We start from the raw sequence: 13078 nt of genomic DNA, 5'->3' as shown, positions 1-13078 counted from the left end.
AGCTCCGTAAGTCCTGCCAGAAAGTAGGGGGAAGGGAGGGCAGTCTCGTACTCCTCTCTCCAGATCAGTTGGGGCAGACCTGAGAAATCAGCCGGGATCTTCTCCCAGGCACCCCGGGGGCTTTGAGTGCTGTGCTGGCGCTAGACCACAGGGGCAGCGCTGGCTTTGGGGTGGGGATTGAGGTCTGGCAATGTCACTGCTACTGTGATTGAGAATGCACGTGTGAATGCTTTTGTGAAGTGTGAAACCTGGCCTGTAAACACATGGGTATTGCAGTGGGGGTGGGTTTGTTCCATGGCTTGCAGATATAAGGCAATGTATAAAACTTAATTTTTCCAGAACAAATTAAATTGAGCTCCAAGCCCCCTTCCCTCCCCCCACTTGGCAGGGCTGTTGGGAGACCCAAAATCCAGCATGACATACTGTCGGGGAGCCTTCTTCCTCCCTAGACTTCTAGGGCCTTATGTTGTCCAGAAATATGGGGACTTCCTGGGTTTTAAGTCTACCATTGCTGCTGAAATGCTTGTTTTCCAAACCTGTGGGTGGCCTGGCTGCTCACCATCACCTGTATCATTCACTCACCTGGAGCTTGTCCTAACCCCCAAGGCCATGATAGAGAGAGTTTGGTCCCAGGAATCCATGTTTGGCTTCTGTAGAAGGTTCTGACTTATCCGGTACATGCACACAGTACCACCAACTCACCAACCCTCAGGCTCTTCCCCCCTTTCTGTGCTCATTGAGCCTGGCCATCTTGGACAGCCCAGCTCTCTCCCTCCTTCTCAGAACCTTGGCTTTTGAAAACAAATGCTCCAACTCTCCCCTGATGCAAGAACTCTGGGCTTCCAGTACCCTAACCTTTCTCGCCCCTTCTTTCAGGAAGAGCCTATAGGAAGTTAAGATGACAAATTGATTTCTAAACATTGTAGAAGGTATGTCTGTAATCGTCATCATCCAAGCAGCTTCCTGTGCCTAGCCTAAAATCTGATGGCAGTTGGGACTTGCTGTGGGCCCATCCTCCAAGGTGGGGGAGAAAAGAGCTGAGGTTGGACATGCGTATGAGGACCCCACTTGAGGTTCACGGGAGAAAGAGGGAACAAGTCCCGATTCTGGCCTTCCAGCCCTGCCTCCCACCAGGTGTTACAGTGTCATTGTTGGGCAAGCAGTGTAGCTTTCCGCCAACTGCCGATCCTGTCCTTCCTTCCAGCTCCGGCCTCCCATTTATGCGGCGGCACCTGCGCTCCAGCCCGAGCCCTGTCATCCTGAGGCAGCTGGAGGAAGAAGCCAAGGCTCGAGAAGCAGCCACTACGGTGGACATCACCCAGGTCATGAGCAAGCTGGACCGTAGGAGCCAACTCAAAAGAGAGCTGCCTCCTAAATAAATCTGCGATTCTGGGCGGGGTGGGGTGGGGTGTGCACTTGGGAGAGGCAGACAAAGAAAGGCAGAGTCAGAGTCTAGAGGATTCCCTTCCCCATTAGTGGGGCGGTGGGGTAGCCAGGTTCATCCCATCTTCCTCTGACCCCCGTCATGGCAGACTTCCCAATACCACAGCAACTAGTGCTGGTTTTCCCGCTAACTCACCAACGGACACGGTCGGCAATGGTGGGGGGAGGTCACCTGACTCAGTTGCTGTGTGACACCTGTCTTACCTTTGGGAGTTCTTGTAGTGACAACTGTAGAGAGAACAGGCTGCCTTGTGTGCCACCATTTGCTTTGGAAAATTAAAGAGAAGGCCTCTCCCCACCCCCGAGGCGTAGTTGTTTCAGGTGTTTGTTTAAAATAGCTTACTGAAGCTCCTCATCCCATCGCTGCGGTTTAGACTCTGCTTCTAAAGCAGTCTGAGATCCTGTGGGGGCGAGTTGCAGGGTTTCCCTAAAGATGCCCTTCCCCCGGACTCCTTGGTCGCCGCTGCCTGGAAAGGCCCTGCTGAGACATTTTCGTTTCAGCTTGTTCTTAGTCACAGGTATTGAGGGCTGGTGGGCTCTCTCCTTCCATCTCGTCTCCTCATCCTCTTATTCATGCTGGGGCGATAGGGAGCTTATAGGAATGAATGACTCAGGCCTGAGGCCTCCAGAACGGTCAAGGTGAAGTGGCCTTCTGAGAAGCATCACTTTGGGTCAAGGACAAAGGCACTGATGTCTTCATTCACGGGAGGAGGGATGGTCGATATCTGTGACATTTTCAAGATGAATCAGAGTCAAAGATAACACTCTCTGGGATGTTTTCTAAATGTTGGCGCTTCTCTGCTCTGTAGCTGTAGACCAGGCCAGCCCTGTGGTCCGGGGTTGGGGGAGGACAGGTTGAACTCTGACCTTGGGAGGCCTATGAGGTAATTCTTGAAGTTAGCTTTTCCTTCTATGCCTGTGTAAGAATGTGAAGGAGATAGAACAAGTCGATGAGCCAGGGACGGACCTTGCGCAAGAAGACTCCCTCATTCAACACATTTACATCCTATGTGCCAGGCATCAGTGAATAAAATAGATGTGGTCCCTGTCTCATGGAGCTTATAGTCTAGGACTGACAAAAAGTAATGAAGCCAGCTATATCATGTAGCTGTTGCTTGTAACAAACAACCACACAACTAGCGTGGCATACAATAATAAGTGTCTATTGCTTAGGTGTGCAGGGCCATCCATGTGGCTCTGTTGATCCCGGTGGGGCTCCCTCCCATGCTTGGGGGTTGATCTGCAGTGGCCTAGGCTGGGATGAGTGGGATGATTCTGCTGTGGTTCCTGTGTCTCTCGTTCTCCAACAGCCTAGCCTACACATGATCCTATGGTGATGGCAGAACTGCAAAGGAGTGAGTAGAAACACATAAGGTTCTTGACGGGTAGGCTTGGAACTGGCCCGTGGTCTCTTCCACCTCATTTTGTTGGCCAAAGCAAGTCACAAAGCTAGCCTCGAATCAAGGCGTGGGGAAATAGACCTTATCTCTTTAGTGAGAGAAGTTTCAAAGTCTCATGACAGAAGACATGGAGATGTGGGCGGGCGGGGGGGGGCGTGGTATGTGAAGAATTGAGGCCATCATTGCAATCAACAACACAAATATATGATAAAGCCTGTAGAATGTGTTATAAAGGAAACGGATGTGGTACTATGATAGGGAAGGTGGGGGTGTATAGACTAAGGAGGCCTCTCTGAGGTGGTGACAGATAAGCAGAGGATGAGAAAGAGTTGGCCATACAAAGGATGTGGCTAGGCAGGGAGAGCTTTCCAAGCAGAGGGGACTGCATGGGCAAAGGCCCAGTGGTGGGAAATGGCTCAGAATGAACTGAAAGGCCAGGTGAGAGGAGTCTGGTGGACAAGGGGGAAATGGTACGAGATGAGGTTAGAGAGTTCGGCAGGGCCAGGTCATCGAGGACTTTCTAGGCCATTGTAAGGAGTTTGTGGCTCTTGGTTTCATGTTAGCAAAATTATTCCATTACTCTCCATTTTCCCTACTCATAGACTGGTTTACAGTCTGAAAGAGAAACTAGAGATATAGCTTGTTTATCTCTCTTTTGAAGAATATGGGAGTCCTCCAACTCAGGGAGGGCGCCCCAAGCAGAAATTTCAGGTAATGAGCCATTGTAAACTGAGTGACAGGAGGGGAGGGACCATATCTGTCTCACTCACCACTGGAAGTCTAATGCCTGAGTCCTGGAGGATTCTGCATAAATGTGTATTACATGAATGGATGAATGGATGGATGGATGGATGGATGGAAACAGCCCTGGATTTGGAGGAGGCCTCTCGGGCTCCGGTCCTGGTTCTCCCACTAGCCATGTGGTCTTCATCAAGTCACTTCACCTCTCTGCTTCCTGATTTGTGGAATGAGGGGTGGGGACCAGATCTATGCTTCTTAGAACGTGCTTTGTGAATTCAAGGAGGGTGCCCAGCCTGAGGCATCAATTTTACTTGAAGATTTGGAGTGGGTGGAAAGTTAGGTAATTTAAAAAATGTCACATTAAAATAATCATGAATATATTATGAGTTAGATGCAAAATGTACATGAATTTTTTAAGATAAAATTTGAGACATCAAAGACATTTCATGTGTGACTGTGACAGGTTCAGGTTTTGCCCTCAGACTCCTGGGAAGCATGTTTACCCGACTCTTGTACTGTTTGTCCTACTTTCGTGGGAAAGTTTGAGAAGTATGAAACCAGAGATATTTGCTCTCCCTTCTAGTTACCCCATATGAGCTGAGATTACACATGTAGCAAAATGGTGGTGAGGATCGTGGGGGTGTGGAATCCTCCAGGTTACATGGTATGTCTTGTTCATCTTTGACTCAACCATCCCCCATCCCACTCCCCACGTGTGAGATGTGTTTCCTTCACATGTCTCTTGTCCTCCAATAGACTACCAGGTACTCTGTGTCAGACACATACTAGTCAGATACATATGTTGTTGGAAACCTTCTCAATGTCAGACACTCAAGGATCCCACCATCTAATGAGAGATGCAGGCATGTAAACAATGTAGGTCGTTATTCTTTATTGGATGAATGGGTGAATAAGTGTTTCAACATTATGCATCTACAGGAAGGTAGATGATAAATGGCTTCACTCCTGGATGGCAACAGTTACATTTCACAAATGTATTTGAAACACCTGTTTTGTGTAAGAACCATTGGTGGGTGCTAAGGCAAATACAAAAATGGACAAGATGTTCACTGCTCACAAGGGGCTGACATGGGTGCGTAGATGCAAATGGGAGTAACAAGAGGCAGAATGCAGTCGAGGCTGGCTGGTGTCCAACGTGTTAGAAGACCACAGGGGTGGGAGAGAATGGTTTGGCCTGGGGGATCGAGGGAATCCACCAGGAAATGCTCATGTGGGGTAGTAAAGGAGCCACAGGTTCTACCCAGGTTTGAGGTTTTGTAAGAGTGTCTGCTGCTAGACTCGAGCAAGTGGCAGCTGCTCCCGCTAGCTTCGTTTCTGTGCATCAAATATAACAGTAGCCCCACAGGGCCTATTTGAGTCTCAAATAGCATCAAAAATAGTTCTTATTTGGACAGTGTTATTGATATATTGAAATCATTATGATATTCTCTATTATGTCATGTTTAGGCACTATCTTAATTCCTTAATGTCAAATTTTAAACAGCTTGAGTCTCTCTACCCACGTTCTTGTATAACTTATGCTAGGAAATAAGTAATGCTATAAGCCACCAGGATTTCCTTTGTAGAATTTCATTTTCAAGCTTGGCTTTTAGAGAAAAGACTGCATTTGTTGTTGAGAGTTGAGTGGAGGTACAAGGGCTCAGGACAAGAAAATGCAAGTTGAGTACTTTGGACAATGCCTGGCATATAATAAGTGCTCAATAAATGCTAGCTGCTATTATCATCATCATAACCATTATCACCATAACATCACCATCACCATCATCCTTACCCTCACCATCACGGTCATCATCAAGGCCGTCAGCAGCACCATCATCCCCATTATCAATACTGTCATCACTGTCATCATCATCATCCTCACCATCATCCTGAGCAACCTCATCCTCACCATCACCATCATCATCATCTTTACCACCATCAGCAGCAGCAGCACCATTGTCATCACCATCATTGTCACCACTACTCCCATCATTATTGTCATCACCATCATTATCACCAGCAGCAGCAGCATTCCCAGAAGTTTCGTGGTCTTAGAGTAAGCTTGTGCTGTCTTGCATCTGTCAGTGTTGTCCAATACAGTGATGTGTTATTCTTTATTATGTAGGGCATTATCTGAGATGTATTTACATCATTGTTGACCATTTACTTCTTTTCTCTCTCAGAGTCTTGTAGTGTGGCCCTCCCAGTTCTCCAGGGACCATTAAGAGATATTTGAGAGGAGGAGGACCGGGAGCTAATGTCATGTCCTCTGTTTGCAGCTCCTGTGAGAGGGCTGAACAGTAACAGTGAGGTGACTGGTTGGTCCTTTGGTCTTGAATTTCATGGCTGATGTAAGGGTCACTTCTGACTGGGAAGGTCTTGTGTGGGGCTGGGACAAATGGGATGACTGGTAGGACAATGATGTGTTCACCCGTGAGGATTTTTCTCCATGAGGCCCACTTTGCTCATTTGCTTTTGGGAACGGGGGGAAAGGGAGACTGAGAATGAACTGGAAGGGACACCGTGCACACAGCATGCTACACCTGGATGTGGCCCTCTTCTCACCTGCCTGCTCCCAGGAAGTGGGAGTTCAGGTGGCCATGGGGTTGCCTTCAAATTCTCAGCCAGTTTCTGGACAGAAAGTGAGTTGCATCTCTTTGTACCATCTGCTTGGCCTTTCATTAAAAAGCCTGTGATTGTATCCTCATGTCAATGTACCTGCTCCATTTCATGCTCCTTCCCCCTTCTCTTGGTTCCCTTGCATAATAAAACAGTGGCACAAACCAAACCAAACCAAGCTCTCCTTCGCTGTGTCTCTGTCGTGTCACCTTTCTTCACCATGTGCCTTGCATGCCATTGCTCTGCTGCCTCACACCAATGGTGGCTGTGCTATGGGCTAGAGATGCTGGGTCTCTGAGCACAAGCCCCTGGAGTCTAGAGGAGGGGCCAAAGTCATGGTGGGAGGGGCCAAGGTTCTGGTGGGAGCAGGTGGAAAAGACATCCTGCTTAGAGTGTCCAGGGCCAACGGGGCTAATGACTATTTGCCCAGAAGAAACGACCTTCTCGGGCAGGTAAGTAAAGTAGGACAGTGGCCACTTTCCTTACCTGTCCTGTCATTCATCCCGGAAAACAGAAGGTGCTGGGGGAGGAGTGGGGTGGGGAGGAGGGCACAGAACCAGGTGGGGGTATGTGGAGTGGCTTGTCCTGTCATAAGCGGTATGATCTTGGTCAAGTTGCATTATCTGCATGAGCCTCAGTTTTCTTACCTGTGAAGTGGGGATTATAACGAGTTTATCACCAAGTCTGAGTAAGTGGGATTCAGTTAATGAACTGGGGGTGAGGGTGTCAGTCAGTTTGTCAAAGGAGGAGAACTTTGATGCCTCTCTCTCTCTCTTAACAAAGCCTATTTCCTAGTTTTGGTGTTTTGGCCCACTTTCCAGGACCCCAAGTCCTATCTAAACCCCATAGGCAAAAGGATGGTAATACGGATCAGTAGAAAAAGCGAGGGCTTTTGGGTTACCCAGACCTGGGATCAGATTCTCATGTGGTCACCATAGTAATCTATTGCCAGTAACAAATCAGCACAAACAACCACCATTTATTAGCTCCCGGCTGGCCAGGGGGATGTGGCTGGGTTGTCTGCTCAGGGTGGCACGCTCCAGGTGTTGCCAGGCTGCTCACCTTCCTCTCTGGAGGCTCTTGGAACAGTGTGCTTCCAAGCTCATTCGGGTTGTCAGTAGGATCTGGTTATCATGTGGGACTGACGGCTGCATTTTTTGCTGGCTGTTGGCAGAGAGCTGCTCTCAGCTCCTAGAAGCTGTTTGGATTCCTTCCCACATGGGCTTCCTCCATCTTCAAAGCCAATGATGGGGAATTTCTCCCACGTTGAATTCCCGTCACGCTTCAAACCTCTCTGATTTCTGTCTCTGGCCTCTAGACTTGGATTCGAAGGGTTCATATGATGAGGTCAGGCTCACCTGAATGATCCTTTAAAGTCATCTTAAGCCATGTGACGTAGCCTGACCATGGGAGTGACTATTGCATGACACTTACCGTTCACACCCTTACTGAAGGACGCGGGCGGGAATCTTGGGATTCAGTATACCACAGTCACTAATTGGCTGTGAGAGCCTGGGAGGGTAATGAGCCCCTCTGGACCACAATGTTCTGATCTCTAAAATGGGGCAGTTATAGGTTTGTAGAGTACCTAGCACATAGTAGACGCTTAGTAAATGATAGGCCATACTCTTTCACCTAATAATTGTCTCCAAAACCCTTAGACAGGGCCCAGCCTTCACCCCTATTGTTATTCTTCTTTGCAGACTGTGTCCTAAGTGGAGACACCTGTCCCTATGGAAGGGCGGCACTAGAAACATCGAGCAGAGCTCCACAAACTTACCGGGCATAATGATAACATAATAACAAAGCAATGACCTCTGGTGCTGGTTAGAAGATGCTTCCCTGAGTCGCACCCCCTGAGATTCTCCTTCAGTGGGTCTGCGGTGGGGCCCGGATCTGCATTTGTAATGGGCACCCTGGGTGATTCTGATGCGCTGATCTTCAGGCCACACCAAGACGTCCAGCTAGCGGTTACGTGTGCACACTGTGAAATCAGCGAGCCTGCTTTCAAAGCTTGTCACACCGTTCCCAGCAGCGTGTCCTTGGGGCTCGGCTTCTCAAAGCATTAGCTTCCTCATCTGTAAAATGGGCATAATAGCGGTTAACTGCCTTGCTGAGCAGCTTGGGGAAGTAAATGTGATAATCCTTGTAAAGTGCTCAGCCCAGAACCTCGCGTTTGCTGAGTTCTCACTGCATATTAACAATAATAATAATTACGATTAGTATAATAACCCAGTGGCCCCAGGCCTGTTCCTTGCCTCTCATTTGTCGGCCTGTGGATGTCTGAGCAGTGGAACAGAATCAGTGGCTCTGAAATGCTGTTTCAGGTTGAAATCTTGCTTGAACTTCAGAGAGCTGGTGGGAGAGAATGGAGGTCACCCCACTGCCCCCATGGCAAAGCCCTCTGTGGCCTCCTGGCCTTTCTTTTTCTCCAAAAGCCATTCTTGGATGTGCCCGTCCTTTTCTCATCAGGTTGGGACTGGCACACACAGGTAACCTGGAAACTGGGCCACACTCCACAGAAGCAAGTGGCCTCCAGCTCAGCTCTCAGCTGCCCTCCTCTGGCCCCAGGGCAGTGCCCAGGTCCTGGGGCCAGGCAAGTCCCTGTATATAAGACGTCCATGTGCTGTGGCAGTTTCAAAGAGGGTTTGTTCTTCCCTGAAGTCATTTCCAATTCTCTCTTGGAGGCAGTCTTGGTGCAACTACCCCAGGGGGTCCGCCTCCTCTCCAGGACGAGCACATCCTCCAGCTCTGGTCATGCTGGGCTTTGATGTGGCGTGTGGCCACAGCAGGCCTATAGGAGGGGACACAACAAACCTGGCCGATGGGTCCGTGCACTCTGTGAAGGGAAGAGAGGTGACAGCAGAGAGCCTTCCCGAAAATTCCAATTTTAACTTTCTCTGTCAGCTCGCACACAGGTCTCCCGGGCTCCTTGGGCTGAAGCCATGCCTGATCCCATGCTCCTGCCCCAGTGCTCCCAGACTCTGGGGCCATGGCGGCCCGGGGAGGTGGAGATATTCCCCTTGCTCCAGCCAGTGAAGTCCTTGTCCCATATTTCCTGTTTCCTCCTCCCGGCATGTCCAGGTTCCATACTCAGCCTTTCTTCCCGGCCCTCCTGCTCTGCCCATGGAAGACATGGGAAAGTGCTGAGCCTAGATCATCCCCAAAGCATGGTTGCTGTGGTCGTGGGTCGGGGTTCGGGACAAGGTGGGTGGTCTCAGGCCTGGAAGAGTCAGCAAGGCACGAGCTGGGACTTCTTGTGCCACCTCTACCGCTCTGTTAGAAGTGTTTAAATACCTCCGGTCCTTAGTTTGGGAACCAAGGACAGAGAAGGGGTGAGATGGCATGTAGCAGTTACTAATGAGCCATTGCTCATTGGGGGACTGGAGCTGAGGGGTGACTGGAAATTCAACCTGGCCACACCCCAGCATCCTAGGCCCAGAAGAAGGTCAGTCTGTGCCCTGGGATGCAACTGCCTAGCTCTGGGGACTGCCTAGGGCTTGGGGACAGGCAGGCCCCTTGGCAGGAGGCCTCTGTGTGACTGTGCCATTGTCCTACGTGGCTTGAGGCACCCTTCCCAACTCCCTAGCAGGCAGCCATTCCAGGCCTGTGCCTGGGCTCTGGAAGGGGTCAAGTTAGCAGAGGGCAGCCCACGGGCCCCATCGGCCAGCCGCACAACTCACTCTGAGCCCTCTCTTTCCCTCTCTGCAGCCGGGCCAGCACACTGCTCCCAGCCCCCACCTGGCCGTGTACACCGGGACCTGCGTGCCCCCCTCTCCTTCTAGCCCCTTCTCCCCCTCCTACCGCTCCCCCAGGAGGCCCTTCCCCTCGCCCGGCCGCTTCATCCGGCGGCCCAGCAGCACCGTCTGCCCATCGCCCATTCAAGTGGCCTTGGAGAGCTCTTCGGGTGCGGAGCAGCAGGGGGAGGCCAGCGGATCCAGGGCCCACGGTGGGCCCCCTGACGCCAAGAGAAGCGGGGCCGCCCCTGACCACTCCCAGCCTCGGCCCCCTTCCAGGGCCCCTCCCAAGGCCCGCATGGCACTGTCCTTGAGCAGGTTTCTGAGACGAGGCTGTTTAGCTTCACCAGGCTTTGCCAGGCTCTCACCCAAGTGCCCCCCTGTGTCCCACGGGAAGGTGCAGCCCCTGGGGGACGTGGGCCAGCAGCTACCCCGGCTGAAATCCAGGAGAGTAGCCAAGTAAGAACCAGAAGGGCTTGTGCTGTGGGTGTATGTGTTTGTGCACGTACGTCTCTGAGTGTGTCCATGTGCACGTATGTCTGTGTGTGCTTGTACGTCCGTGGTGTGTGCATGTTATATCTGTGGTGTGTGCATGTGTGCACACATGCCTGTGTGTTGTGTGTGTGTGTGTTCATGCATGTATGTCTATGGTGTGCACTGAGGTCTGTGGTGTGAGCATGGCCTACAGCTTGGGGCTGGGGGGCTGGGTAAGGAGGAGGATTCTGGGCTAGCAGACACCACAAATAGGCTGTTTAAACCCCTTGGCCACAGGACTGCTTCCAGAAACTCAGTGTTGTCCTCCCCTGTCTTCCTGAGAAAGAGGAGAAGGAATGAATGTCTTTCTTTTCCACCTTTTTTTTCCTGCTATGCTCTTCCGCCCACCCTGCCCACCCCGAGGACATTCGTTTAATGAACCCATTGCACTGTTCAAGGGCAGGCGGGGTCAGTAGCAGCAGAGGGAGCCACAGGTGGTGAGAGGCACGGGGCATGTTCTGGGGGGGGTCCCCTCCCCTGCCTTAGGTGCCCTCGCCTTGCCCTCCCCGCTCCTGCATTCACCTGCACAGACTCTCAGAGGGGTATGCGGGGTCCTTGCTCCTGCAGTGGTTTCTGGGAAAACAACAGTGCCCAGTCTCTGCCGAGGGGAGGCCCCGCTACCTTCCTTTTGGGTGGGGCTGCAAGCCTGACCTCTGGGAACCCCAGGTGCCCTGAGACAGCTCCCTGGGGGCAAAACAGAGGCTCCGAGGGGTGCTTGGTAACTCCTGGACCAGTGACAGAAAGAGAAGCTGTAGACAGTGCAAAACAGAGAATCAGTCCACCCTTTATTTGTTTTTTGGGGAGACAGTCAGGGCACCCCTGGACCCATCAACATGCTCCTGGGTTTGGCCTGCCTGGTCTTGGAGAAGGAAGGCGTCCTTAGGTTGCCATGGAAACCCAAGCATCCATGGTCTCTGCTGTGCAGTGTGCTTGTGGGAACAGCCAGGAGCAGAGGTTATGACCTGCTCCTGCCTGTGTCAGTCGGGGGAGGGTAGGAGGGGGTCAGAACCGAGGTGAGCATGTCTATTGATTCTTCCCAACTAACCTTGCTGAGGGAATGTTCTAGATTTGCAGCCACTGTCATGCCACACACATGGGCTTGGGGCTTCTAAAAGGCTCTTTTCTCAAGGGCCGCCACTTCATCAGAAGGCAGTTTAAAAGGGTTGAGGATTAAGTACTGACATGTCCTGTAGGAACATCCCAAATTCATCAAAATCATAAAAATTCAAGCCTCTCGAAAATGAAAAGAAATCACCTTCTGAATTATCCTAAATTCAGCATGAAAACATGAGTCCCCTTCTACCCCAATAAAAGGGATCCGCTGAGCCAGTCGCTGCACACACAGCTTTTAGCAAATGCACCTGCGGGCTGCTCTTCTCCAGGGATGTCAGGGCAAGCTGGGGATTCGGTGTCCCTCTGTCCCCACATACTTGCTTTCCTTTTGTGCCTGAAGCTTTTTCCAGATCAAAATGGACGTGCCTACCGAGAGCGGGACCTGCCTGATGGACACAGAGGACACCGGGACAGGAGATTCAGGTGACCAGGCCATAGAAAAGGAGGTCATCTGCCCCTGGGAGATCCTGGCCGAGGGGAAAGCTGGCTGAGCCCAGGCCTTGAACCAAGAAGATGCTCCCAGTAGACTCCACCAGATGGGGCCACGCGACACGCTTGCTCTCGAACCGAAGTGCATTAAGATCATATTTGGGGGCCGGAGAGACAAGATGGGGTGGATTATGGGGAAGAGTACTCTGGCTGGGCTCCCAGTGGCCGACTCCTTCCCTTCCTCCTGACCTTTCCTCCCTTGGGCAGAAGACAGGCATGTGGACCAGAGGACTTTCCTTGCTGCCTTAAAACCCATAAAAGGTGAACTTGCAAGAGTCTCTTGGATTGGAATGTTAGTGTATGTCTGGTATTATTAGTTATTTATGAGCTATTATTTGTGGGTTAAACCCATGTCTTCTTTGGTTTTCTTGGCAAAGGGACATTGAGTCACTTCCAAGAATTTCTTCCCTGTCTAAATTGGTTTGTGCATGGCACCTCTATCAATGGAGCTCCCCAGGGGGTGCCCCAGGGTGTGGCATCATGCAGGAAGGGGGAGCTGGGGAAATTCATCTTTCTAGAATGCCAAGTGTGTTGTTCAGATCCACCAAGAAGCAAACACCAAGACGGGATTAGACAGGCAAAGGATTTGTTAGGGGAAACGCCTGTGAAGGACAAAGGGAGAGCGCTGGAGAAGGGGCGAGGGCTTTCAGACCATGCAGGTGCAGGGCTGACCTCTGGGGAAGGAGGGATGGGCAGGGAGAGTCTCAGATGGCAGCACAGTTCCAAGAAAGTTTTTGGCCAGCCTCCTGGAGTGTCCTTGAGCCAAAGTCACCGTTGGAGGGGTCCTGTGTCTTATGGGAATCGTTCTGCAATAGTACCTACATGTCCAAGGTCATTGCCTGGGAGTGCCTCTGGGAAGACTGGCCTTGGCATGGACGTGCTGGTGGCCGTCAGTCCATATGCTCCTTGTAGCAGGAGGTCGAGTGGGCATTTTCATGTCCACTGCACCCACCCAGTAGGCACTTCTGGAGGTCTGACCCTCAGTGCACCCCTCCCACCTCT

General features: G+C 51.3%; 1 protein-coding gene across 2 annotated transcripts in view; it reads left to right on the top strand.

The window, feature by feature from the left end:
* Positions 1-12329, top strand: part of RGS9 (regulator of G protein signaling 9) — a 52861-nt gene extending 40532 nt beyond the window's left edge. For both annotated transcript variants that reach the window (XM_046674303.1, XM_046674302.1), the window contains exons 16-18: positions 1205-1322; positions 9915-10399; positions 11928-12329. In XM_046674303.1, the coding sequence (XP_046530259.1) occupies positions 1205-1322; positions 9915-10399; positions 11928-12078 (754 nt within the window). In that variant the 3' untranslated portion in view covers positions 12079-12329. The remainder of the gene's footprint in view (positions 1-1204; positions 1323-9914; positions 10400-11927) is intronic.
* Positions 12330-13078: the final 749 nt, after the last annotated feature.

The sequence above is a fragment of the Equus quagga genome, chromosome 11, assembly GCF_021613505.1.
Source record: "Equus quagga isolate Etosha38 chromosome 11, UCLA_HA_Equagga_1.0, whole genome shotgun sequence".
NCBI lineage: Eukaryota > Metazoa > Chordata > Mammalia > Perissodactyla > Equidae > Equus > Equus quagga.
Note: the sequence above shows the minus strand (reverse complement) of the source record. Positions and strands in the feature narration are given on the sequence as shown.